This window comes from Emys orbicularis, chromosome 4, assembly GCF_028017835.1.
Source record: "Emys orbicularis isolate rEmyOrb1 chromosome 4, rEmyOrb1.hap1, whole genome shotgun sequence".
Lineage (NCBI taxonomy): Eukaryota > Metazoa > Chordata > Testudines > Emydidae > Emys > Emys orbicularis.
This window is the reverse complement of record NC_088686.1, coordinates 59417125-59444426: the sequence shown is the minus strand read 5'-3', so window position 1 is coordinate 59444426 and position 27302 is coordinate 59417125. Positions and strand designations below refer to the sequence as shown.

Sequence of the window (27302 nt, the reverse complement as noted above, 5' to 3'; positions counted from 1 at the left end):
GAAGGGACCTTGAAAGGTCATTGAGTCCAGCCCCCTGCCTTCACTAGCAGGACCAAATACTGATTTTGCCCCAGATCCCTAAGTGGCCCCCTCAAGGATTGAACTCACAACCCTGGGTTTAGCAGGCCAATGCTCAAACCACTGAGCTATCTCTCCCCCCCTTAATGGTGGGTGTCTGCCATGGCAGCAAGTGAGTTAATGGGAAGGAAAGAAACTAGTACAACACAATGAAGACCAAAGACAGGGGAAATGTACTGCCATGACATGGGTCTAATCTTGAATGGGAATCCTTGTTTAGTCAAAAGGGCTCCTGCCACTATTTTTAAAAAGTGAACAAAGAATCTAACTATGGTTGTCATAGGTGTTGGGATTACCTCCGAGATCTCTTTTTACTCAGCTTTTCAAGAACTCAGTTTGACTCCAGATTTTATCACTCATTTATTTTTATTTGGCACACAGCAAAGGTACACTAAGCTAATTAGACTTAAGAGTAGGAGCAGAATAGTAACTAGACATTGAGTAAACATACTTGTATAATGCCAACAGACCTCGGTCGTCGGTGGGCAGGATCGAACCGGGGATCTCTGGAGCTTAGTGCATGAGCCTGTACCACATGAGCTAAAAGCCAACTGGCTGTTAGCTAAGGCGCTAGAGCAGACTCATTTAACTCTCTCTAAGTGGTCTCGGTGCCACTAGAAGGGACAGAACACCACACCCAGAAGGTGTGGGGGTTACACTTGCGCCCCCTGTCAGGGTTTTTGGGCATTTCTCCAACCCCTTTTTCCACCTCCACAGTTTTGTGCCCTGGGTGGCTGCCCCGCTCACACCGCACTGGTTACAGCCTGCATAGGAGGTGGGTAAAGAGCATAATACACATCCAAACTTACATAGAAAACCTCTTTCTTTATATACATTTATACATTACATTGCATTTACTATGCATTGCATCAGACACTTTGGGTTTGGCTTGGTTACTTTGTAGGAACCAATCCCTGTACAGCATGTTCTGTCCATGTATGACTTACTCTTTACCTCCTCTTATATTTCAGGATTATCTAGTCCATTGTAAATGGTTCCCTGGGTGTTTCCTTGTTATCTTAGCTAATACAAACATTCTGTCTCTTAGCTTACTGACCCATTTACCTATCTTAGCTGGCACAGATATTCTATTTCCAGCCTGCTGTTCTATTTACCTCCCTAATCCTGTCTCCCAAGAAATGTGGTCTTACCCATGTCTAATTACTCATGTGAAGCTAGACCTACATTCCACTGATTTTGTTTTGCTTTTTTACATTAGCATTATGTTTCTATGGTTTCTTTTTTAAGTTCACTACCGAGCAACACATTTCCAAGACCACAGTAGTTGTAATCATTTGAACCACCATTAATACTAGTCTCAAAGTACAAACCAGGGGATGCAAGCTCACCTTGTCTGGTATAGTCCACCATGGTGTAATTCTATATGATAAGCTTCCTTGGCCATTAAAACATCCTTCTGTAATGTTAATTTTGCTTTTATTTTAATTACATTATAAAAATTGGTACAAAGTTTAAAAATCTTTCCATTTATTACCTCAGGAATTTTAGACGTGAAACAGAACATAGGCCCATTAAAATAACATTCCCGGGGTCTATAGTGGTCCTCTTCAGCCACCACACAATATTTGCTATTACCAGCATAGGCAGTTTTTACTTTACCAGTGTTCCAGCATATAATCTGTACTGTGTAATTTGGAGATTGTCCCCCCAGAGTGAACCTAGATGCTGGCAACTCTGTAAAACATTATACCTGGACCTGTAAGTGTCCCCCAGGGGCAAACAGCAGTACAAGTTTGGGGCTTTCCAGACTGTACATTATATTGCAACAGTATTTGAGGAGGGAAAACAAATTTCTTCCACACCATATGGGTTTCAGTGGTTTCACATTTAACTTCGTGTTATTGGATCCTTGTTAATTTTTGTAGCCTGCCCCAGCTGATGTTATCTCTCTTGTACCAATTTTTTTACTTTTCTATGATGACAAAAGAAGGCAAGTTTTCTTGCTTCATTTCATTTAAGGCCGCTTTTACTTGGTTCAGCATGTATCCCCCACATACTACATAGGATATTATTAGAACACATTGACTTAATGCCACACTTTTTAAAAGCAGACCGCACAATTAATTGTTTACAGACACATTCATTGGGAAGGGCCCATTTCCTTCAGAATGGCTGTAAAGGCTTCCGGGAGAGGAGGAGTGGGGGAGGGAGAGAAAGCATATAGTGGGGGTAGTTGTCAACACCTGACTTCCTCTTTGCATTTTTTTTATTACTAAGGGTTTCCACCAGATGTAACTGCACCAAGTTATATTGCCACAATCAGGTTTATTTATCAAACCAGGAATTCTCTTCTTTAACACTTTAATTTATTACCTCCCTTTTCTTTCACATTTTTACTCTAACATTTCCACAACTCCCAATTATTTAGTTTCCTCCGACTCTTCAGCGTTAATTTGTGCAAACCTCCTTTTAATGCCTCACTCCTTTTCCTTAAATCACTTAATTATCTTTTAAAGTGACACATATCTCAGCTGAATTCTTTCTGTGTCTCTAAACTTACCGTACTTTTTATGTTTTTTGCACTTATTTCTTAAGTTAGGCCAGGTCTACATTAGCACTTATGTTGGCAAAACTTTTTTCACTCAGGGGTGTGAAAAAACACCCCCAAGTGACATAAGTTTTGCTGGCATAAATGCCCGTGTGCAACAGCGCTATGTCAGCGCTCTCCCACTGACCTAGCTACCGCAGCTTGTTGAGCTGGTTTTCTTATGTCGACGGGAGAGCTGTAAGCTAGTAAGTATAGACATGGCCTTAGTACACTTTGCCTGCAAAGCTGCACTCACTAAATACAGTCCTTGAAGGACAGCTGCTTTTAACCTATTTGCATAAATCCAAAGTAACAGACATTGTTTTCTCTCTGACTTTTTAGGGATTTTTTCCATTTAGTTTGTTTTCTGCTCTACAACTTTGATTTGCTCTTTATACTTTTGCATTCTTTCCTCAATGTGGCACATTTCATCAGTAAAGTTTTAGCCACCAGAAATAATCCTTGTGAAACTGCTGCCTTGTTTGTGTCCCCTGCCCCCTTCAGATAACAAAAGTAGATACTATTTTTTCCAGGACTGCCAATGGGTCCTATTTTTTGAAAATTGCAATGGCATTGAAAAGACCTGTGGTATGCTCAGCCATTTATTTATTTATTGCATTTAACAGACTTCTGCTTTTCTCTGCTAAGCATTTTTTTTCTTTTTCATTTAATACTACTCTCTGGAATTCCTTTTCTACTCAGTCCCAGTCTCCCCCTAATACTTCTCTGGTGAGTCCATGTCTAATTACTCATGTCAAGCTAGGCCTACAGTAGGCAGGATAGTTACCTATGATTTTCCAAAAATTCAAATCCTTCCCCATATGCCAGTGCCTTTTAAAAGGTATAATGAGGCTTCGTCTGTGTATGTCAGTGTTAGCTCATGTTGAATTAAAACTTAAACATATCCTCCTTGTGAGATACTGAAGTGGTATCTTCTTTTTCCATGGTCGTTAGACACCAACGAGATAGGCATTTTAGAAATATTAGACAAATGCATAAAACCTGGAGTTAGGAATTCCATGGAGGAGGAAGACAGAAATGGAGATCTTTCTGAATCAGGATTAGGTGCCAAGATGCAGAAGTTTGCTAATCCTCCACATCCACGATACATGAATGCTGAATTTCTGCTGAATATGGCTACGCATATTTACATTTCATTACAGAATCCCAACAAGAAAATGGCAAATTTTAATTTGCGTTAAAGCTTAGAATGTTAAAATAAAGTATTATGTAACAACAAAAATTCAAAAAGGGAAAGTATCAATCACGTTAAGTCTTCAAACAAATAATAATTAAAAACACAGGAACATAGGAATTGCCATACTGACAAAAACAGACCAATGGTCCATCTAGTTCAGTTCTATTTCTGAAAGTAATTAACGCCATATACTTCAGTTGAGGGCATAAACGACCTTTAATATACCTAAATGTGCAATACTATACCCTGATGCAAATTTCTTCCTGACCAAAACAGGTGATCAGTTTATGCCCTGAAGCATGGGATTTGCTATTTTATAAATTTAAACATATAACTATGCTACACAAAAGTTAAATACATGTTATTATATATATATAATATATATATTGAAGTGGGCACTGATAACTAAGCCCAGTTATTTCAGTACTTACAGCCAAATCTTGAACTAGTTTCTCCTCAAATGAATATTCCTCTGTTTCTATCCAATAGTTCTGATAACCATGGAGGAAGAGGTTAATAGAACGGTGCCTGGGAGGGGGGGTGAAAGTGAGATCAAGAGGGGTAAACAGAAGATAGTATAATAGCTTAGGTGGTTAATGATTAGTAAGGATATGTATTTTGTACAATTTTGATCCTCTGATTGGTCAGTGAAATAATATGCAAATTAAATCAAACATTCAGTGAAAAAACATTTTTCTTCAGACTTTCGAGCATACATGAGGTACATTGAGGGAGCATACCAAATACCTCTTAATGCCACCACATTTTCCTGTATATGGGTCCGTTTTCACTGGTATTGTTGTGATAGACCCATACTAGGATTGGGATGCCATTGTTTTAGGTGCTATACAAACACATAGAAGACATAGTCCCTACCCCAAAGAGGTTTCAAATGCATACCAGAAAATACATAGTATATACAATCTGACCAGCAAACATTGCTGTGGGAACCTTCACTTTGCAAAAGAGCAACTTTAAGTACGCAATACTTATGGTTGCTTTAAGTTCTTTAATTTCCTTGGGTGTTTTTGAAAAAAGGAGGGAGAAAAAAAATATCCATGCTTAAAAATGTTAGCATTTAGATGTACGGTATTGGGCTCTGCATTTCTTATCTCAGTGAGGTAGGAAGGGATGAGTTTTACATCTGATTGCTGCTATTGTCTGACTAGACACAGTTTTTTGTAAGGCTGGGTTAAAGAAGTCTCTTTACCATACTTTACACTGTGACTCTTGTATCTTGGCATCTGAAATAGGTGATTTCCAAATCAAAGTTTAGTTTGTTTATTTCAAACTAATACAAAATGCAGCATAAACTGTGGTCAGACCCCAATACAGAAAAATCTGTAATTTTATTCAAATCCACTTTTTTTTTTCTTATTCCTCAAGTTAAGATAGTGGGTTTTTATGGTGAATTTTCCTGTGTGTATTCATGCAATTTGTCTTTTAGAAGCCTTGGGGAAGTAATTCTTGTGCCTAATCAAGGAGGAAGCCTACATGGGGAGAACATACACGGTAACATCACAAAAAAAGAATGGGGTAAAAAAAACTTACTAAGTGCCTACTGAGCATGCTCAGAAGTGATTTTTCAGTCAGTTATTTTTAGTACATTTTTTATTCAACCAAATATTTTCAAATTAGATTGTGGACACACACCATAAAAAGCACTTTTTACAGACCAAGTTTCAAATTTAGCTCTTCCTGAATTATGTGCATGAAAAAAAGTGTGACAATACTTCCTTTTAAAGTGGGAAAGATGCATTTTTAAACCTTGCATAACTTAATATGCTTGAATGGATTTTTGTCAAACTTTACAAAAAAGTCACTTTTCAGTTGAGAATATGGAAAATATTAGTCCAAAAAGAAGAGGGTTTTTTGTTTGTTGTTTCCCCCCCCAGAAAGTTACTATATGAACAAGTAGAAATAGAGTCTAAATGAAATAGTACTATAACCTTAACTATAATTTTCACAACTGAATGACTGATATAATACTGGTGTCTCACATAGTTGATTGGACAAAGGAAATATAGTTTTAATTGAAAAGCAACACTAAGTGCAGCTATTAAATCACTTATCTGAATGGTAGGTATGTATGGAATTAACCTAGGTAAAGATTTAGGCTCTGCAAACACTTGTAAATGTGTTTAACTTAATGCTGTGAGCAATGCCATTGAAGTATTTATATATGGTAAGTAATGTGAAAGTGTTGCAGGATTGGGGCCTTAATATAGCCATAGAAATAAGCATACATTTTTATACATTGAAGGAACACAATATATGGTCAGAAATTGATGAATAATTCTTGTTAAAATTGAAGCAATTGCCATGTTGGTCCACTAAGACAGCAAAATTCATCCAGCAACATTTAAGTGACTACCACATCAGGTACTCTGCAGCATAAAACTCCTTGACGTTCACCAGTGCCTTTCTCCACAAACATAAATCTCTTCTCAGCTTGGGTTCTTTCAGCTCCAAATTAAATAAAAAATGATGTGTTGTCTAACACATTTGGTTTAAAAATCCACCGGAAAAATACTGAAAAGTGCCTTTCACAAGAACCTAGTGTCTGATCCTAGAAGCACGTAGCATTGGGCTCAGTGATTACTATACTATAGTCCCACTGATTTCTCTGGGACAACTCACAGAAGTAAATACTGTTCTTGGAAGTAAGCTTCTGCTGGATATGGACTTTACATTGCATGTTCCATGTTCTATTTAAGATGGAGTTTTTTGTTTGTAGAGGCACTCCATGTATCCTGTAAAGCAGGGGTTGTTTAATTCATGGAGTTTTTTGTTTGTTTTTCTTTTTATCATAGGTATAGTGCACTAAATGCACTGAGGCTAAAAATCATGTAAATACCATGTACATAAGTTAAGACCAGAGGGCATATCTGATTTATACACACAGATAAAATGCTCATTGTTGGGGAATGTAGTATACAAATTATGCACTTCCTATTTCTTTTTGCAATAATGAAATGATTATTTGGATAACCTCCTGTGCTTTATTGCCAGCATTGATACCATGTAATCATTAAACCTCAAAGACTGACCAATCAGAATCCCTTATAAAAATTGTACAAATTCATGTTTTATGACATCATATCATGGCTGGGAAAGGAATAAGTGCACGCATAAAGAAGAGGCTCTCCACAGGTTACATTACCGTTAACATGAGTATAAGCCTGTCATACTGAGTTTTTTCATGTACTTTTTCCAGCCAAACACGTTGAAAGGTGCTCAGGAAGAAAGTGCTAATTTTGTGTCTGAAGAAAAGCATATAGGTTTTCATTTAAGAACTAACAATAAAGACACGTTAAATTCAGTAAAGAATTCTGCATTCGCAAGTTATGTTTGAATAACTGCAATGTACATTCTATTCTGCTGTATCTCTATGCACATGTATATAAAAAAAATGTAAATAAAGTGCATTTCCTTAAACCATTATTAACTCTAAATATTTAAATATATTCATATGTCACAGAAAATATACTTATTACTTAGAAGGCACTTTTCATCTTCGGCGCACTGTACAACTATAGCTAATTACCAAACAAAGAGCATAGAGAATTAGTATTTCCGAGTTTTGAAAATGTTCACTTTTTGAGAAACAAAAATATTTTAAAAAATACAATTACTATTTACTTTGTATCTCAAGCCACTTCTCAGAACAGGAACAGGAAGCACCTAGAAATCTTACGGGGAAAATTAAATAATCTCTTTATGATTTCTAGATGTACTATTTTAACAAGTAGCTGCACATCAATAGATGTTTTAAGTTCTGAAACAACATACCAATAATCTTAAAGTAAGACAAATGTTCCATTGAAGAAAATCAGGTTCAAATGTTAGATTAACATGAAAAAATATGGACCCCTACCTAGATTTCCAGACGCTGATCAGAAGAAAGGTCATAATACACTGGAATCTTTAGTATTTTCTAGGATGCTGGGAAGGCTGATGCTTTTAAAAACTTGCTGGCTTTATGTGTCTAAAACTAATGTCTTACTATCAAATTTGGAATTTACTCTCATCCTAATATAATACAGAAACTAAACTGGGGAAAAACATACTCAGATATGAAGAGCAGCATGCAAAATTGTGGTTCAAAAGGACTTCGTTGCACAGCACTTATTACTAATCATATGCCACTTGACAAATTCCCTACGGTTCAGAGATGTCTTAAAGCCACGCTCAATTTAAATGATGGATAGTTATGTATGTATTTATTATCATGACATGACAGCTTTATCTCACTGCCATAATGCTGTGAATTTTCTAGAACATATATGCTTTATTCTGCACACAGCAATTGGGAAATAAACCTACAGGCCCCACAAATTTTTTTCTAGGATCTTGCTTTTTGGGGTGGATGTCAAAATTCTGACTCACCAAAGCACGGTTTTATCAAAGGTCATCCCTAAAGATTGCAAGTAGTAGTACTTGGCCAGAGTCACCACTCACAACTAGTGAAAATCAGGAGTAACTTAATCATAAAAATGATGCAAGTCTGAAATGAATCAGGCCCAATATTTTGAGTACAGAGAATACATTCAGTAAGTTATAGATAATAAAAATGCAGAAATGCAGAAGTTCACTTCATCCCCCATCTTCTGCATGGGCATTCACCAATATCTCAGAAACTATGCAGGTGTGATTTTTTTTCAGGGAAAAATAATATATCCCATTCTTTTTTTACTTAGATGTTTCTTCTTTAAGAGGTTATAAGCATATCCCGGGATAAATAAACTAATTTATTAGACCAGAATATGGTTGTCAAGATGTACCCCCAAGTAGTACATCTTCTGAAATGTGCTCTCCTTTTCTCTATCCTCAGAACTTTGGAAAGGATTAGCCACCACTCCCAAACTAGTTACTTTGTTTTTACATTATATTTAAGTCTCCCCCTTCTCTTCCCTCTATGGACAACATGTTAGCTTTTTTCTAGCTAGAATTGTATTCAAGGAAGATTCTCTAGTAAGATGCTACCATGGTTGTCTGGGAAGTGTAGGTAAGCTCTAAGAATACAGAACTCCATGTCATTTTTAGAGCTGGGATGTTTCCTCTTCACTGTACAATAAACCGTTCATTGGTCTTAATGTGGTAAACCTAACTTCCTTTCCAAATTATAAGTGCAGTTACAAGGCTGCCAACACCAAACATGGAGATACATTTTAATAATGCATTTTTTAGAGGTAGATGAAATGCATTTTATTAACCATTCTGTGAACACTTTGTGAACAAAGCACATTGACTTTTAAAGATTTCTTTTTTCTCTTAGGGAAGAAACAAACTTCATCCAGCACACACACTCACTGGTGAAACTGCATTTTATTAGCAGAGCAATGTTTCCCAACTTTGAGGGTAGGATCTCTTTGGAGGCCCTAAACTAGCGTGGAGGGCACAGAGCGAAGGAAAACCACTGTAGGAATGAAGAAAATTGCATGGGGGTGGATCTGTCCTTTCACCCCAACGCAAATGTGATCTTGCAGCTGTGGGCAAAGCAGTGGATAGGCCCTAGGAGGGCCTGCACCTTCTGTCCCAGCCCCCACAGTGCTCTGAATGCAGCTGGACACAGGAATAGCTCACATGGGCAGGGTCACAGGCTCAACCAGCAGTCCCTAAGCCCAAATTTCTCTGCTCTGTCACCACAGCTCTCATATAGGCTTTAAAAATATACATGACCCACCCTCACATAGCTGAAATAACCCAACGCAAGCAGCATGAAGCCTTCATGAGGATGGAAACAGGGAGGGAAAGCCACAGAACAAGATAGCTAAAAATGAAAAACAACTAAAAAAATGGAAGAAATTAGAAGAAGATGAGAATTAATAAAAAAAGGAGACCAAACAAAGTCAGAAAAGGACAGAAGATAGAAAACGGACAGAAATAGATTAACAGATTGTGGCAACTGTAACAGGGCATGATGTGAGGGACATAAGAGTGGGCGGTACCAGATAAGGACTGGGAAAAGCTGAAATATGGTGATTATGAAGTAGTGTACTTCCTGTGGTGTTTTTTCAAGTAGGTTGGTTATTCAGCATAAAGCCCCTATTAGATCACCACGAGGAATGAATGACATGGGAAAACCTCTTATAGCTATTTAATGGATATTATCAACAATCTCTCTCTATATAGATTGCTGGCACACGTACACATCCTTCTAAGCATGCCAAGGCACTAAGGGCTGATCTTTTAAAAAATAAATTTAAATTTCTTTTGGTTTTATTATTCTTATTAAAAATCAGAAAGCGACAGCATCTGGCAACTATAGAAACTCTGCCAAAGCAACAAACTTTGCTAATGATTTCGAAGGCAGTGTGTGTGTTAAGAAATTCCTGCTCTTCCTCGAAGCGCTTGCTCAACAGTAATTATTCACGAATAAATAAACCTTTAAAGCACCTACCTTGGCAGATTGTACAATGGTGCCATCCTGAAACAAGCGACAACAGCCCTTTTGCGTTGTTTTGACAAGAGTTTGTGCCAAACAGCTTTTTTTGATCTTAATGGTTGCTCGACCTATGGGAAAACACTTCCATCAGTATGTGCAGTACAAACACTTCAGATTCAGTTAAAATTCATTTGCATGACTGGCAAGTAAACTGATTAGTAGATATTACAAAAGCTTCCTTTCTTCTTAGAAATGTTGCTTTTCTAATAAAAATCACTTTTTTGTAATTACTTAGGGCCATATACAGTTCTCAATCTACATATAAAACTCCCATTGATGTTAACAAATCTTACAGGTAGCTGAAGGGTAAAATTTCCAAAATGTGACCTCTGTGAATAAATAAATTTGCAGGCACAGTCACTCATGTAAACAATTTTTTGCACTATTCCTTTTGCATGAAAATGACAGATTTTTTTTATGGGCAGAACGGAAATCAGGTTCAAATGAAGTTTTATATTTAAGTTATATCATCTGAATGAACATGCAAGAGTGTGCAGAAGTTGCTAATACAAGATATTCCCATGTGTAGAAATGGAGAACAGGTGGAAGTCACTTTGAAAATATGTATATATTAAAAACTTACACGTATGCACACACATCTTTTTAAAATTAAAAAGTTGTGTGCTGAATTCCTGCACTATTGCTTGGGGATTGTTTACAGAATTTTTCAAGGGCAAATAGAAACGTTATGATTGCTCTTCTAAGTAGAACTTTGAAACTTTAGCAGATGACACTTTAAATTTACAATATATAAAATTTATTTTTAAGCAGAAACTATTGTTCAATAGGTACATTTCATGAAGCAATCTAAACATCATTTTACAGAATGTGCTCTCAGGAAAGAACCTCATGTTCTAATTTAAAGTAAGTACTTTATAGATGTAGTCCTTATCACCTGCTCCAGATGATAGACAGCTGCTGAGATTCTCTGCACCCGTTCCACAGTTTTCTCAGGATTAGTTGGCTCCTCGCTTTTCAAAATGTCCTTGTACAGGTTCAACTGCCATTTCACAGCTGGGTCATCAGACTAAAATCAAGATATTTCATACTGTAGTATACATTTCTCAAATAATAAATGAGCCTTTTTATGTTCCTTAATCTAAAAAAAGCAAATTGAGGGCTTTTAAGCACAGTACATTAGTCCACATAAAAAGAAAGTAAATTCTAGTGTGCAATAGTGTGTCACACCCTAACTGGCCTGTATGGACCCTGCTGACACATAATACAAGTTCCCTAGTGCACGTTACTACAGTTTCCTTTCAAACAGTTCTACATTAACACGCACCAGGGAACTTTTAGAGAACACCAGCAGGGTCCAAATGGGCCATTTAGCGCACGGCATATTAGTGTGCACCAGAATTTATACCTTTCTGGTGAGGATTAATGCACTGTGTAGACAAGCCCTACCTTAATATAATGAACACGACTACGACTACAGATTCACATGGATAAGAGATAGATAGTCCCATTTCATTCTCGTCATTCAACTCAGACTTCCCATTTTTCTCCATTATCTGTAAACATGGCACAAAGGTCCACAAACTACTAGGACAGCTGGACTTAAATTCTGTAACAAGGCTCCACGGTTTCTGGTGGTTGCTGGAGAAGCATTCTGGGAATTTTGTGGTGTCTTCATGAAAATAAAAAATATGGAAGCTGCTATAGAATTATGTATGAAAAAGAACAATACCCATAGTAGTGTGAACTGTGTGCTGTCTATTTTGATATTAAAATAAATGTATTTCACATTGCACTTATATTTTTTACTTTTCAGTATTTCATAGATTTTTGTTTTGACAATGCAGAACTGCACTGCACAAGCTGCCATGGGGAAGCTGGGGTTTCAGCAGGTCAGTAGGGCACAACTGGGGCTTTTGGTGCTTGGGGAGGTGTGGGAGGCATTTTGGGATTGTGGAGTAAAAAGTTCTATTGGGATTGCATAAGGGTCTGCTATAGATCTCCAGGGTCAGACTCAGATATGGATAGTGATCTCTTTAATATTATTAGAGAGATAAATATTATAAGGAATTGTGTCATAATGGGAGACTCTAGCTTCCCAGATATAGATTGGAGAATAAATACTACTAATACTGGTAGGGCCCAGATATTCTTGGATAGATAGATAACAGCTTTTTTCATCACACTGTCATCGAATCAAGAAGAGGTGATGCAATTTTAGACTTAGTTTTAGTGAGTAGAGAGGACATCAGAGCAAAGCTGGTTGTAGGAAATAACCTTGGATTGAGTGATTATGAGATGATTCAGTTTAAATTAAATGGAAGTATAATTAAAACCAGACAGTCAAGTATGATTTTTGATTTCAAAAGGCCTAGACTTTAGGAAATTAAGGGAATTAGTTAAAGGAGTCAATTGGACTGAAAAGCTCAAAGACTTAAATGTAAATGCTTGGAACTTCTTCATTTCAACTATACACAAACTATCTGAATTTTGCATCCCAAGCAAGGAAAAAAATTGTAGGGAAAGCCTCCAGTCCCAGCTGGATGAATGACCACCCCAAAAAAGTTATTAGGCGTAAGCAGAGAGCTTATAGGCAATGGAAAAAGGGGTTGATCAACAAAAAACCCCCAACCCTAAATCTTGGAAGTTGAAAAATGTAGGAATAAAGTGAGAATTGATAAAAATCAAGTTGAATTAGTTCTTACCAAGGAAATTAAAATAAATAATAAGGTTTTTTTAGTTATATAAATAAAAAGAGAATAAGGAAGGATGAGACTGGGCTGCTATGCAGTGTGTATTGGAAGGAAATTAAAGATAATCTAGATATGGCCCAAAAACTAAGTGAATACTTTATCTCAGTTTTCACAAAGGATAACAAGGAACATGTGCATGAAGGCAGGACGGATGATGGAAACTTGTGTGGAAATGGAAATTACCACATCTGAGGTGGAAGAAAAATGTAATGAGCTCAAATCAGGGGACTGGATAATTTCCATCCAGAATGCTGAAAGAATTGGCATGTATGATTACAAGTCTGTTAGCAAGGATTTTTAATACATCTATTTATTTGGGGATAGTGCAATATGACTGGAGAATAGCGGGAGTGATCCCAGCTCTTCCCATCCCTGCTCCACCCCAGGGCCCACTCCCACTCCACCCCTTCCCCCAAGTTCTTCTTGCCCCCCCACCCCGCCTCTTCCCACCCAGTTCTGCCCCCTCCCACGAGCGTGCCCTGTCCCCGCTCCTCTCCCTCCCCGCTGTGGAACAGCTGATCCACAGCAGGCGTGAGGCGCTGGAAGGGAGAAGGAGGGGCTGATCAGTGGAGCTGCCAGTGGGTGGGAGGTGCTAGGGGGGCAGGAGTGGGGAGCTTGGCTGCTGGTGGGTGCTAAGCACCCACTAAATTTTTTCCGTGGGTCCACCAGCCCTGGAGCACCCATGGAGTCAATGCCTATGCCTAGCGCTCACTTCTGGCTTATGTCCCTAAAAACTCATACCTCAGAGTTTCAGCCAGCTGGAGATAGGACATTAGACAGGGAGGGCCAAGTCTCTGAGGTGGCCCCAAGCATTCTCTCTCTCAGGTGCTTGACGGTCTGGTTCTTGTTTACATGCTCAGTGTCTGATTGCCATACATGGGGTTGGGAAGGTATTTTCTCCAAGGTCAGATTGGCAGTGAACTGGGCGTTTTTCGCCTTCCTCTGCATGTGGGTGCAGGATTACCTGGATATATTTCATTTAATCATTTCCCTGCCATTGCAGGGGTCTTGGGACTGTTCATCCCGGACAAGAGACAACTGAGGGGGTGTATGATAGAGGTCTATAAATCATGAATGGTGTGGAGAATGTGAATTTACTCCTTCACATAACACAAGAACCAGGGGTCACCCAATGAAATCACTAGGCAGCTGGTTTAAAAACATAAGGTAGTACTTCACACAACACACAGTCAATCTGTGAAACTCATTGCCAGTGGATGTTGTGAAGGCCAAAGGTATAACTGGGTTCAAAAAAAGAATTAGATAGATTCATGGAGAATAGGTCTATCAATGGCTATTAGCCAAGATGGGCAGGGATGCAACTCCATGCTCTGGGTGTCCCTAAACCTCTGACTGCCAGAAGCTGGGACTGGATGACAGGGCATGGATCACTTGATAAACTGCCCTGTCCTGTTCACTCCCTCTGAAGCATCAGGCATCAGCCATTGTCAGAAGACAGGGCCCTCGGCTAGATGGACCATTGGTCTGACCCAGTATGACCATTCTCATGTTCTTATGCACACTTAGTCCCTCCTATTCTCTGCCTGTGACAAACAATAGTCTAAGCTCTGGTGGGCTGTAATACTTCAGTCTAATTTTGGTTGTTGGGGTTAGTGGGCGGATGCTAAATGGTGTTGGTGGCCTGTGATACACAGGAGGTCAGAAAAGATAATCTGATGGTCCCTTCTGGCCTTAAACTTTATGACTCTCAAAGCTACTCTTTCAGGCTGTTTACAGACAAGCAAACATAACTGCATCAGTTTACACTTTCATGTAGAATGTTTTCTTTGAAACAATACAGCTAGAAATACTGGCCTACATTTTAAAAAGTGATTTTGGGTGCCCAATTTGAGATACCTTAAAGGGGCCTGATAATTCCCAAGTGCTGAGCACTTGTTCTTTTAAAGTTTCTTACTTGTAGTACATGAAATCACTAGTCACTTTTGAAAATGTAGGTTGTCACTGATTTAGAAAATGAAAATTTAGCTTTTAGAGCAAAATTTTGTGACACAACATGGGTTTTGTACCCAGGGCCTGATCCAGAGCCCAGTGAAGTCAATTGAAAGATTCTCATTAACTTCAACAGCTTTTGGCCCAGAACCTAATTATGAGGATTTGTGTAATACTTGAGACCCTGTTTTGGTACCATCCTTGCCCATGACCTCTTTCAGGGAAAGTGTTTAAACCAATTTAAATATCAAGTTACTTAAGCAGTGCAAACTTTACTAAGCTTTTAAAAAGTCTAAACTATTTAACTTAATCTAAGGCTTTAGATAAAAAAAATGAATAATCTGGTTAAAATTAAGGACAACAGTTCAATATAAAGTGGAAACGTATTCAAAGAAAGATAATTTGGGGTGGGGCAGAGGAGAGTCAGGTTAAAAATTGAAACAATTTTGTTTTCATTAACACCAAAAATGAGATGATTTTAAACAATTATAGCTTTAAATCTAACAAAATGATTTTCTTCAAACATGTTGTGTTTTACAGAATTTATTGAATCCTAAAAGACAAGCAAAGCTGGAAAAAAAGTGATTTGGTAGAAAAAAAATTGGACAGAAATTATTTTTAAAATTTTCATGATGGAAATAGGAGTAAACATGACATGCAAGTGCAAAACCCATATTTAAAGATGTTAGCCTACACCAATTATATCTCATTTTAAAAAGTTTTTTTTTAATATTACCTTTTCCTGCAAATGCAAATTGTTACGTAAATGTTCTTTGACTTCTTCGTCTGTGTCCCTCTGTGGAAAAGACATAAATGTGTTTTATTTCTGTTTGAGATTTATCTTATAAAAACTTTTGTATGAGATAAATCCAGAATATAGAACAGATATTAATTCAGATACTGCAACATAACACATTTTTTTTTAATTACACAAATTGTTGGGAAGAATATTTGGGGTCAATGTCCAAAGAAAGAACTATTTAAATTGTGGCCATAAACCATAGACCAGATCCTGAGGAGAGTTAAGTGTCTGCTAAAGATCTCTCCGGATTTAGTCCTAAAAGTACACATATGTAGAAGGTTAGGAGAAACTGTGTGGGAAAATTGGAAATTGTTTGTATGCCTCCACACATTTTATGCCCTGCAAATGTGTATTTTGCAGGTATAATTACTCTATCACACACTGACATAGTTAATTTGCAACAAATATTTAGGCATTTATGTTTCAAAGTTTGGTTTCTAAAGTTCAATTTTACTATTTTGAAAATTATTGTAAAATTTAGACTTACATGACTGTATCTAATCTTAGCCAAAGAAATCAGCTCTTGATCTCCAGGAGTGCACATATTCAAACCAATAGGAAGCATCTTTTTAAGTGCAGCTACAATCAAGGACGTCTGTATTGAATACAAATCCCCTCTACGCTTCAATTTCTTTCGCTCTTGGTCTTGTCCTCCAGACTACAAGTAAAAGATCCGTAGATAACTGATTACACACAGGTATACTTTCCTTACACACAAAATGATTCCTCACTGTTCATGGTCCAACCAGACTATAGTAATTGATGTAGCTATATTTTGAATACACCTCTACCTCGATATAACGCTGTCCTCGGGAGCCAAAAAATCTTACCACGTTATAGGTGAAACCACGTTATACTGAACTTGCTTTGATCCACCAGAGTGCACAGCCCCACTCCCCTGGAGCACTGCTTTACCGCGTTATATCCAAATTCGTGTTATATCGGGTGGCGTTATATCAAGGTAGCGGTGTAGTTAGAAGCAGTAAAATAAAAGTGAACTGTATGGTTTATGTGGAAAATGTAAAAAAACAATAACTTCTTGCTATGCAATAATGTGATAGTAATACTCATTATTTTCATAATACTAACCTAGTTTTGTATGTATGTGCATACATTTAACTATAACATCTGGGTCTTATACACATCTTGAATCAGACAGGCACATGTAACTAAAAACTGATTCATAATTATAATAGACTGCTTGTTTGCATTTTTAAAGAGACAATTCAATTCCCATTGCTTAAGTTTTTATTAAGGGCTAATCTGCATTGCTGCTGCCTGATAAAGATTAAAATCTAAAAGGCATAGAATTCAATTCAACCAAACAATAAGGAAGTGGTGTAGCTGTAAAACCGGACTGTGCTGGCTGGGTTGTAGTGTAAGCAATTCTGTAATGACATCAAACTAAACCATCAGCAGCTTTGGTCACCGAAGGTACTAGAGAAAGGTTGTCCTAGGAAAGAGAAGTGAACACAGTAGAATAACATTTGATCTGTCTAACCATATTAAACAATGTGAAACTTTATTTAAAATAAAATATTTAAAAAGCATTTCTTCTTTGTATTTAAGATAGCAAATCAAAGCTCTTAGCAATAGCATTGTTCATCATAAAACAGACCCATACGGTTAATGAACTTATGGTAAACAACGACAACCACCACCACAACATAAATGGCCCAATCCTGAGTTCCAGATCTAGACTAAACTCACATTGAACTCAAGGGGAATTTTGCCGCAGATTAGAGCTCAAAATTGGACCTTCAGCATATGAAAAACTACAAAGAGCAGATGCTTGCATTTAACCCTCCACATCCTCTTCCCTCCGTAAATGAAATGCTAATGCCTATTGTGTTCATATTATACTGTACAGTTACATGTAAGGATACAGTAGAGGCCATTAAAATACATCATTTGCCAGTCATTATCACATAGTTACCATAGATATCATCTACTATAAGAATAGAGGAAAATGGTAGTAATCTATATTCCACTCTGTAGTAAATTTTGGCCAAATGCTGTCTTTCAAATGGAGACCACTGTATATGTAGGCAGCATTACTTAGGCGAAGTGTTTAGCAATTCAGAGGGTACACAAAGTGGATGTGGTAACCTTTCTTAAGGAACTAGCAGCTGCAAGAGATTATTTTGCCTTAAAGCTTTGCTTTTGGAAGTGCCTTAGAAAAAGTTTTCTATAGTAGCATTGATGTAATGGCACTACATTTACAATGACATTATTTGTACTCTACTTTGATAGCAGACAAACAAATGCCACAATGTATCACTGGGACCCAGTGGCGTCACTATGCCTCTTAAATATGGGAGGCAGCTTAAGAAGAGGAAGCCATACTTTTTTTCTCACCTCTATTCTTGGGAGGGATATTTTTCCCATCAAAGTTTCTTTATTTTCAATTGTAATTGAGACTGGAAGGTGTGTGAGAGTAACAAATGGACTTAAAATCAATACATTTGAAAATGGTGAAGAGGTGACTCATTCTGCCTTTGCCACCAGACTTCTGCCTTCCTAAAGTGGCACTGCAGGAAACGCTAATTCCTGCTGGTAAATATGCAAGTAGAACTAGGCAAAGAAATTTCAACTATTGGTGACAACAAAACAATGCCTCCTTCTATAGTGATAGATATCTACATAAATAAAACAATGTCTTCACTAGATATGTGTGAGACATGACAAACTGGGTATAGTTTGTCCAAATTGTTTGCAATGATAAAAGGAATTTTTTTCTGTCACTTCTGGGGTGAAATACACCAGTTGTTTAGCAGCACACGTGGACAATAAACTGTTAACTGCTTAATGTCTTAAGCCTGATGATGCTAATGGAAACAAGTCCATAGATGTCAATGGGAGAAGGACTGGCCAACAGAATTGGAAGAACTGCAAATATAATTATGATGCAAAGGGAATTAGTGTAGGCAGAATATAACTGCCAAAGCTGGCCAGGACATTTGTGTTAACATTCATAATTCTTTCAAAATTGTCAGGCTTTTTTTCCCTGGAGGCCTCTCATACCAGTGCTGATAAAGCACACACCTATTTACTTGGCAAGGTCTGACAGTATTATTATTATGTTTATTGTTATATATTTATTTATTATCTGTATTATTAGTGCCTAGGAGCTCCAGCCTGAGGTCAGATAGTATAAACTACAACTTCACTTCAGAAATGTCATTTGAAAAATGGAAAGGAAGATGAACTAAGCTTAGCTCACTGGGTAATAGGGAATCTCTGAATAGAATAGGTAGGGAAAAAGTGGGTATGGTCCAAGCACCCACCCAGCCACACAACAAGAAGGTGTGTTTTTAAAATTTTTTTGGGAGGACTGAATTTACTACATTTCGTGCAATCCTGCTAAACATCATGGGTAGGGAGTGCAATGGAGATTACTCTGGTATAATATTTTACCTTTATATTTGACTTAGAAAGTCACAAACCAAACATGATATGTTTCCTTTGGGTATACTTAGGAAGTGCTCTCCTGATGAGTGATTCAACATATTAAACAAGGTAACAGAAGGCAGAAGGCAGCAGAAGTAGAATGTAGACCTTAAAAATTAATAAGTAGTGTAATGGACTAAATTTTTACATCGAAGGAGCATCTGGTCCTGTTAAGGGAGGAAAATCTGGTGGTCTAATCAGGGCCGGCTCCAGCATTTCTGCCGCCCCAAGCAAGAACAACAACAACAACAAAAAGCCGCGATCGGCGGCGGCAGGTCTTTCACTCCTAGAGGGAGTGAGGGACCTGCCACCCCCGAATTGCCGCACATGCCACCCCTCTCCCTTGGCCGCCCCAAGCACCTGCTTGTTAAGCTGGTGCCTGGAGCCGGCCCTGGGTCTAATCAAATATGGCCAGTTTTGCAATAAGGAAATTTATCAGTGGAGACTGTGCCTTCCCTTTGTGACGCCACTGCTATGATCAATCGAAAGAATGCTTAGAGCCTGGCCATCTCTAAAACAAAAACATAAAGACACATCATGCATTTTGACCTGTACCTTTACTTGCATGGCCTGTGTGAAAGAAAAATACAAGGAAAAAAGTAAGTAAAACAGATGAAATGATGAAAGTTTTACAAGTTAGTAATAAACAGTCTACAGCATCAGAAAAGTAACTAAAACAAATTTGTAGCTAGAACAACATGAGTCTGAGTGTATAGTTAAGGTGGTTTTAGTGAAGTAATGATTTATTACTCATCTTAATTCCTACCAAATAATCTATCTTTTACATTTGTCAGTTGCTATTTCTCAAACACATGGCATACTGAATAGTTCCAGTAACTGCTGTATCGGATGTGGATACATCCAATAAGTCACACCATCCATATTCTAAATTCTAGGTTTCCCTAATTTAATATAGGAGGAGTGACTTGGGACTCTGGACACTCCAACAGTGAAGAATATTTCAATCAGCAGTAGTATAATTTCCCTTTTATTATTATTATTATTAAATCAAAACTTGGTCGTAACAAAATTATTCTTATGAGAAAAGTGGAAAACAAACCTCACAGTAAATATGCAACCAGATATAGCATTTTATTTATTAAAGTAGTATTCTTATTTTATAACAAGAAATTCCAATTTCTTATACAGTGTTACAGAGTGCAAAAGTCATGCCTCATATCTCTTAATTGTAGCTCATAATGAGAAATAGCATTCATTTTAGATTCAAATTTCCCTCTCTTACATATACATTTAGTTTTTTAAAATCTCTGTTTAAGCATAAAAATTGACACCAGGATTTTATTTATAGAGGAAATTATTTGTTGCCCAAAGGATGCTATGCAAAATTAACATGATAACATAAATATCAACTATTCATAATTAGTATTAAACACCCATCCCCACCCATCAACAAACTAATTTAATCAACAGTCAACTGAGGAGTGATCCTTAGCATGTGAAAATAATGTAATAGAAAACTTTGTCCAGGTTTAAGAAAAGTACTTCACATTATTTTAAGCTTCCTCCCTCAATTATGTGTTCTTGCGACACTTTAAGAAGCACAGAGTCTCTCATTTTGGGCCCGGACTGAGGTTTAGCTATGATTATACATGTCATTTTCCCTTACATATGTAATAGTGGGAAACATTATCATTTCTACAACTCTGAACAACTACAGTAAATTAAATCTTTAACCCTTTCAGGTCTTGAACACCTTACTCTGGCAAATGGGAACATCTTCAATGGGAATTTTACCTGAATAAGGCCTTTATACGCTTTGCAGACATGGCATAGTAGACATATAATAAATGGTAAGTGAACCAGTGAGGTTAATCCTATTTCATTCAATAGGGATGACTGTGACAGTAATCTACTCATGATTTATTTCACACTGCCAAACAATGTACTAATTCATGGAAACATAGTCTCAGAAGCTGAGTAGATTCAAGGAGATGAAGCACTAAATAGCATGAAATTCAAGACTAAATATAAGATTTCTAAACAGTGTGTATAGTAGAAATAGAACCGAACAAAAAATCTGGATCCAGCCACTCCTGAAATTTAGGGGTGCATAATAATACAAACCTGCCTCAGACCTCTACAAAGGACCTATCAAAACACTTTTAAAAAATCAAGATGCAAATTTTATAATGTGGGCCCATCAGATATGACTTCAGTAGGAGCCGCAGGTACTTAGCAACCTTGAAAATTAAGCTACTTACTAAGGTACCTATATATGGACTTAGACACATAACTTTAGGCACCAAAGCTTGCAAATTTGCTTCTATCCATATTATACACACATGCATATATTACATACATGCACAGGTGTATGTGTGGGAATTTATATAGATCATGTGTAAAACATAATATGGAAAACTTATATCTTTATAAAATCTGCTACATTATCAACAAGTCTAAGAAGGATTGGAAAAATAAAACATTAGTGGAGTGGAATAAGTTTAATATTTAACACTTTCTCTGCCACAAATCTGTTATTTCAATGCAGTCCAAGTAACCAGTCTTTCTCACACTGAATATTCTCTAACTTACCATTCCCCTCCGAGCAATCTGCTGCCATTTTTTCAGAAAAGAAAAATTAAAAAACTTGCTCAGCTTTAAATACATTTATCTTAATAAAGATTAACAAACAAGTACTGCATAGTCTAAATATACGGTGGATACTGTATCAACTTTTGGGTTATAGTATAGCCATCTGGTAGAAACTGTAGATATTAAAACTTTATCTACTACATAGTCTTTCTTTCTTCAGACAGATTATATATATATATATATATATATATATATATATATATATATATATATATATATATATATATATATATATATATATATATATATCCCCTGCCAATTTTTTCTATTTTATATAAATATACATTATACATAAGTATTATCACATATATTATAGATAATTGCCCAGAACTCTGGCTTCATTTAAGGAGTACAGAATAGAGTTCAGAAATGGAGGGAAGGAGAATTAAGCCACTTTTGTGCTCCCCTGATTATTGATTGTGCAGCAGGCCAAGCCCTGGAATAATTTAGAGGAGCATGAGGGCTGCTCTATCTTGCACTGGTTAGTAATAGTTTAAGGTGCCAAAGCAGCAGGTGGAAGATCTCTGAGGCACAGAGAAACTCCAGCCACACCCATTCTTACCCCAGCCCTGTCCTGTACATCAACAGTCAGGAAGTGAGCTGGTGTAGGAACGGCTACACTAGCTCCATACCAACAGAGGATACTCAGTTACCAGCTGCACTGACATTAAGTCCAGCATCTGCCAATAGCATGGTATGAAACAGTCACATCACAGGAGACAATTTGGGCCAATATATCTAACATTTATATTAATAATATTTACTCTATGTACATATGCACTTATTTATACGTTACGATTAATAAATAGTATAAACACAATATGATGAATGATGACACAATAAGGAAGTGGAAAGTTTTGAGCTCCTTGATATCAAAATACTGTTTACATTACGGTGAATGTTAAAATGAGCAGCATTATGAAAAGGAAGTCCTGTCATATAATTTACTCTACTGTTTAGTTATCAACAACAACAAGAAAATGGCAAACCTTATAACCAACCAACACAATTTAAAAACTGATGGAATTTATAATTTTTCCACATTTAAAACATTTACATCAGTTTCCTATTACAATGTTCACTTATTTTAGTAATAGTACTGAATATATACGAAGTGTGTTAAGAATCATTGTTCATTTCCACCTCTCCTGAATGATGTGTTAAAAACACTTAAAATGGTGCTGCACCTGTATCACATCATGATATTTTACTCATCACAAAACAAATGCCTACCTACATGAATGAATTGCTCTGCAATCACTCCTGCAGATATGGCACCATATAAATAAAATATTTAACCATGAACAGTATAAACCATTATTTACATTCAGACATTTGCGATAACCATTCACAACCCACAGAAACACTATACTCGCATACCTACTTATACTTTTGGATAGAAAGATTCACTGTCACACCTATATATACACACATTTATACATCTGAGCACGTGTACAAATTTACATATAAATTATACATATTTTATGTAAAAATAACAAATGAGAGATGGGCAAAACTTTAATCCCAAATCCAAACCTCTACTCATTCTGTGTGGCTATTTATTTGGTTTTGAATTCCTATGATTTTGATCCTGGACTGGAGCCAGCAACAGGTAGTATATATTTTCTGTTTTGCAATTCAGATGTGGCTGAAATTCCCTGAGAAGAACAGTTCTTATGACATTTCCCCTATTCTAGATAGAAGACATTTCATATAATTTCAGTCTTTTGGGATAAAATATCACAGGAACAGTTTAAAGCACTTTGGCAACACCAAAACTATACTAGAGCCTTAATTTGGCTTTAAAACAAAGCCACAAATCCAATTCTAAACCTAATCTGGAGTGAATTCAGCCCCAATTATTGACTCCTCATCTTATTTCTAATATGTATATAGTATGTGTGTGTCTATCTATCTATCTATCTATCTATCTATCCACACACTTTCCCCTCACATATATGTGGTGATAGCCATGTGATAAACTGCTGAACAGTGTGATAAACTGCATTTACTATGCACTTCTTCCTACCTCACCTACACTGTGTCCACTAATTCATCTTCCCATACAGGATTATACTAACATTTCAAATCCCTTAAATGGCTTCAAGTAGCTGCTTTTTAATAAACAGACAATCACAAATCAGCTTCCTACAAAAATGTTTCATTCTTTCCTCCGAATGTAGAATTTCCTCTCTAAATGATACTAGTCTGAGGCCAAGGATGGGCACTTTTTAATCAGGAACAAGTATGAAGTCTGATATCTTGACAGTCCAAACTTTTCATTGGAGGACTCAATTTAGTTTTAGTCCTAGTAGGTCCCAAAATGCTGCATTTTAAATTTATGACATTTTTATGTTTAAGAAAGAAATTACATGGTAATTTACTTTCTGTCTCTTTGTGTCCTCTGACTAGTTAGACTACCTCAGTTACTATGAGTCCATGTGGAAAGATATTAAAAATAGTCCTGAGACACTTTCTCAGAGCACTCAGAATTGTAAGTCACCGTCTGTTACCCCTCTGCCTCTACAAGCACTCTCTGAATCTATAAAAGGTGGATTCCCTAGCCATGTGGATTGAGGACAATGAGAACTGACTAAGTGAGAAATTGCCTGAGACCAGCATTGTAATCTGTTAAATTTTAGACACTAGAAAGTGTGTTTTATTTTTGTTTTTATTTCTAACCACTTTCTATTTCTATTACCCTTGCTTGCCATCACTTAAATATCTTTTCTTTATTAATAAACTTATTTTTGCTTTGACCATACAATCACCTTAGTTCTGTGTATTAAAGTAAAGTGTGGGTCCTCAGCTAAACTAACAGGCTGGTGTGCACACGGAAGCAGCGCCATTGGTAATTTCTGTGAGTGTCCAGTGATAGCGGCTAGATACTGCAAAGGAATGCTCTTTCAGGGGATTTGGGAACTGGAATTCACTGAATGTTACCTGCAAGGCAAGGTTGAGACTGGCATAGTCTCAAGGAATTTGATGTTGAGGCAGCTAGACTGGTGTGGCAGGGTGCTGACACACAATCTAATCTCCACTAAAGCTGTCTCTTGCTGAGACAGAGGGGTAAACGCAATGGCTTATGCTTCTGAGCACCCTGCAAAAGCATCACAAGCCCATATATATATTTTAAAACCTCTCTAGAACATTTTAAAAGAGGTTAGCTGTAAATCTGTGACATATATAAAATACAGTGTGGTGTTTTGTGATATGAAGGTTTCATCAACACTAGTCTGGAATTAACCTGTGCAATTCACTTATGGGTTTGCTGTTGGGTACTGTGACCATCCTCAGCTCATGCTAATGAAACCTTTAAGCCACTCTACCATACATTTTCTCCATCACATATATATCAAAATATATTTTGCAGGCATCACCTTGGTATCTGGGCATGTTACAAAAATGAACAAAATAGAGATGAATGCGGTCAGTAATAAGCAACAAAGCAATATATATACTGTATATATACAAAACAGATATATGCAGAGGATGAGCCCATCCTGCTCGGTTTACAGTAAATGGCAAAATACCTACTGATTTCAGGGGAGAGAAATCAGGCTATAAATGTTTCCTTGCATAATTTTCACACAATATTGAATTTGTAATACACTAAAAAGACCACATTGCTGCTTTTAAGATAAACATTCTTTTGTACATTTAATCTTTCTAATGCTTTGTGCAAATGTATTTAATTGGTTTCCTTGCATGCTTATTCAGCAAACATTTAATCATAAAATGTGATAAGTATAACTAGTTTCTGCACAGAAAGTTTCTTCATATTTATCATAAAAAAGCAACTGCATTTTTGTGTGCTCTATCTGCAGAGAAGCAGTAATTTGGTTATATTTTCAGAGCTATTCTGACTAAATATAAAACAAAGTGAAAAATATGATTCCGGTTTAACTGATCTTAACATTTTTATTAACTTACTTTAGACATCTTGCTCTTGCTGTCTCCTGTTAAAAATGCCAAATTGTTGATTTCATTCTGAATCACAAAATTTTGTTCTTCTCTCTTGAAGTTCTAAAACAAAAATCACTAAGAAGTTGAAGTCATGAAGATATTGTGTGCCACAGTTATATATACAAATACAAAACACTGAAAGATAAGAAATGAGAAATAGCATCTTACATGTGATTTACACCATAAGATAAAAACCTCAGCTACCATTTGGAAGAGTTCATCAGAATCTGCATCTGGTTTCTTGAGCCAATTTGCTCTGAAAATAAAAACAAGTGATGTTTACAATAAGAATTAACTCCACATAAATATTATTACGGTATTTGACTAAGTGGTTGTGTTTGTGTTGCTAACTTTAGAATGAAGTGAAGTAGCACTCAAACTTTCTAAGTGCTAATGCAGCTTCTCTTTATGTCTATCATGAATCACTGTTCCCTCAGAGAGCAGAGGGTTCATTCAACTCTAGAAAGAACCTCTGGCTGCACTGGAAGTTGGTTCATGGCCTAAATGATCATGTGCTTTATAAACTTTATAAATCACTCATTACAACTAAAGAGAAGTTGAGTATTTCTGATGTAAGCTTTAGGTGTTTTGTTTAAAATAGCTACACAGACTTTACATTCACATAACCTGCCCTGATCATCTTTGCAGCTGATTGGGTACACTGGCTCCATGATATTCACTTGTTCACCATCAAAACATCATGCACTGGGTTAAAGATATTTCAAAATCTTTTTCTTCTGTGTACTTTCTTATTTAGACCATTCTCTACTTTTCACCAAAGGTTCTAGAACAAGATTCTGGATCTTCACATGCCAAAATTGGCACTGCAGAAGGAGATCATTTTCAATGCTCTAAAGAAAATTTTTAGTAGAAAAAATCAATAAAGAATAGCAATTTCCTTAGGCGCTAGGGTTTTGAAAGTGTCTACATAATAAGACACTGTTTGGTTCATAGATTAATAGGGTTGGGTCTACACGTAAAATTTGGGTCAACCTAGCTACATTGCTTGGGACTGAAAAAATCTGTTTGACGTAGTTAGGTTGTTCTAATCCCCACTGTAGACGCAGCTAGATCGACGGAAGAATTCCACCCATCAGTGAGGTGGATTACATACATAGACAGAAAACCCCTTCCATCGATGTGGGAAGCATTTACACTACAGCACTAGAGTGGCACAGCTACAGTGCTGTAGCCAGAAGGGACCAAGGCCAGAAGGGACCCTTTTGACAATCTAGTCTCACTGCCTATATAACACAGGCCATATAACTGCTACAGTTCAATCAATCTTTGTTTAAAAATTGCCAGAGATGGAGAATGGTTGGGAGCCTATATGTCTCTAATACCACTGTGGAATGCCCTAGGAGAAACCACAGACAATAATAAACAAAAGAAAAAAGTTTATTCTCTGCACTAGAAATAAGTCAGCACAAAAATAATTCATGCCTGAGGTTTATGACTAATATTTTGGAAGTACTCTTTCGGAATATTTCATTCAGAGGATAACTCCTAGGCAGCCAAATTATCCCTCAGTTTCAAGC

General features: G+C 36.9%; 1 protein-coding gene across 1 annotated transcript in view; it reads right to left on the bottom strand.

Annotated features, from left to right (window-relative positions):
• The window catches only part of RYR3 (ryanodine receptor 3), a 625867-nt gene that overhangs the window by 103491 nt on the left and 495074 nt on the right, over nucleotides 1-27302 (bottom strand). Inside the window, exons 70-78 of the mRNA XM_065402721.1 lie at nucleotides 25933-26020; nucleotides 25732-25824; nucleotides 21739-21759; nucleotides 19741-19755; nucleotides 16223-16393; nucleotides 15670-15729; nucleotides 11168-11299; nucleotides 10228-10340; nucleotides 6988-7087 (exon numbers count right to left, since the gene is read on the bottom strand). Coding sequence (XP_065258793.1) covers nucleotides 6988-7087; nucleotides 10228-10340; nucleotides 11168-11299; nucleotides 15670-15729; nucleotides 16223-16393; nucleotides 19741-19755; nucleotides 21739-21759; nucleotides 25732-25824; nucleotides 25933-26020 — 793 coding nt within the window. The remainder of the gene's footprint in view (nucleotides 1-6987; nucleotides 7088-10227; nucleotides 10341-11167; nucleotides 11300-15669; nucleotides 15730-16222; nucleotides 16394-19740; nucleotides 19756-21738; nucleotides 21760-25731; nucleotides 25825-25932; nucleotides 26021-27302) is intronic.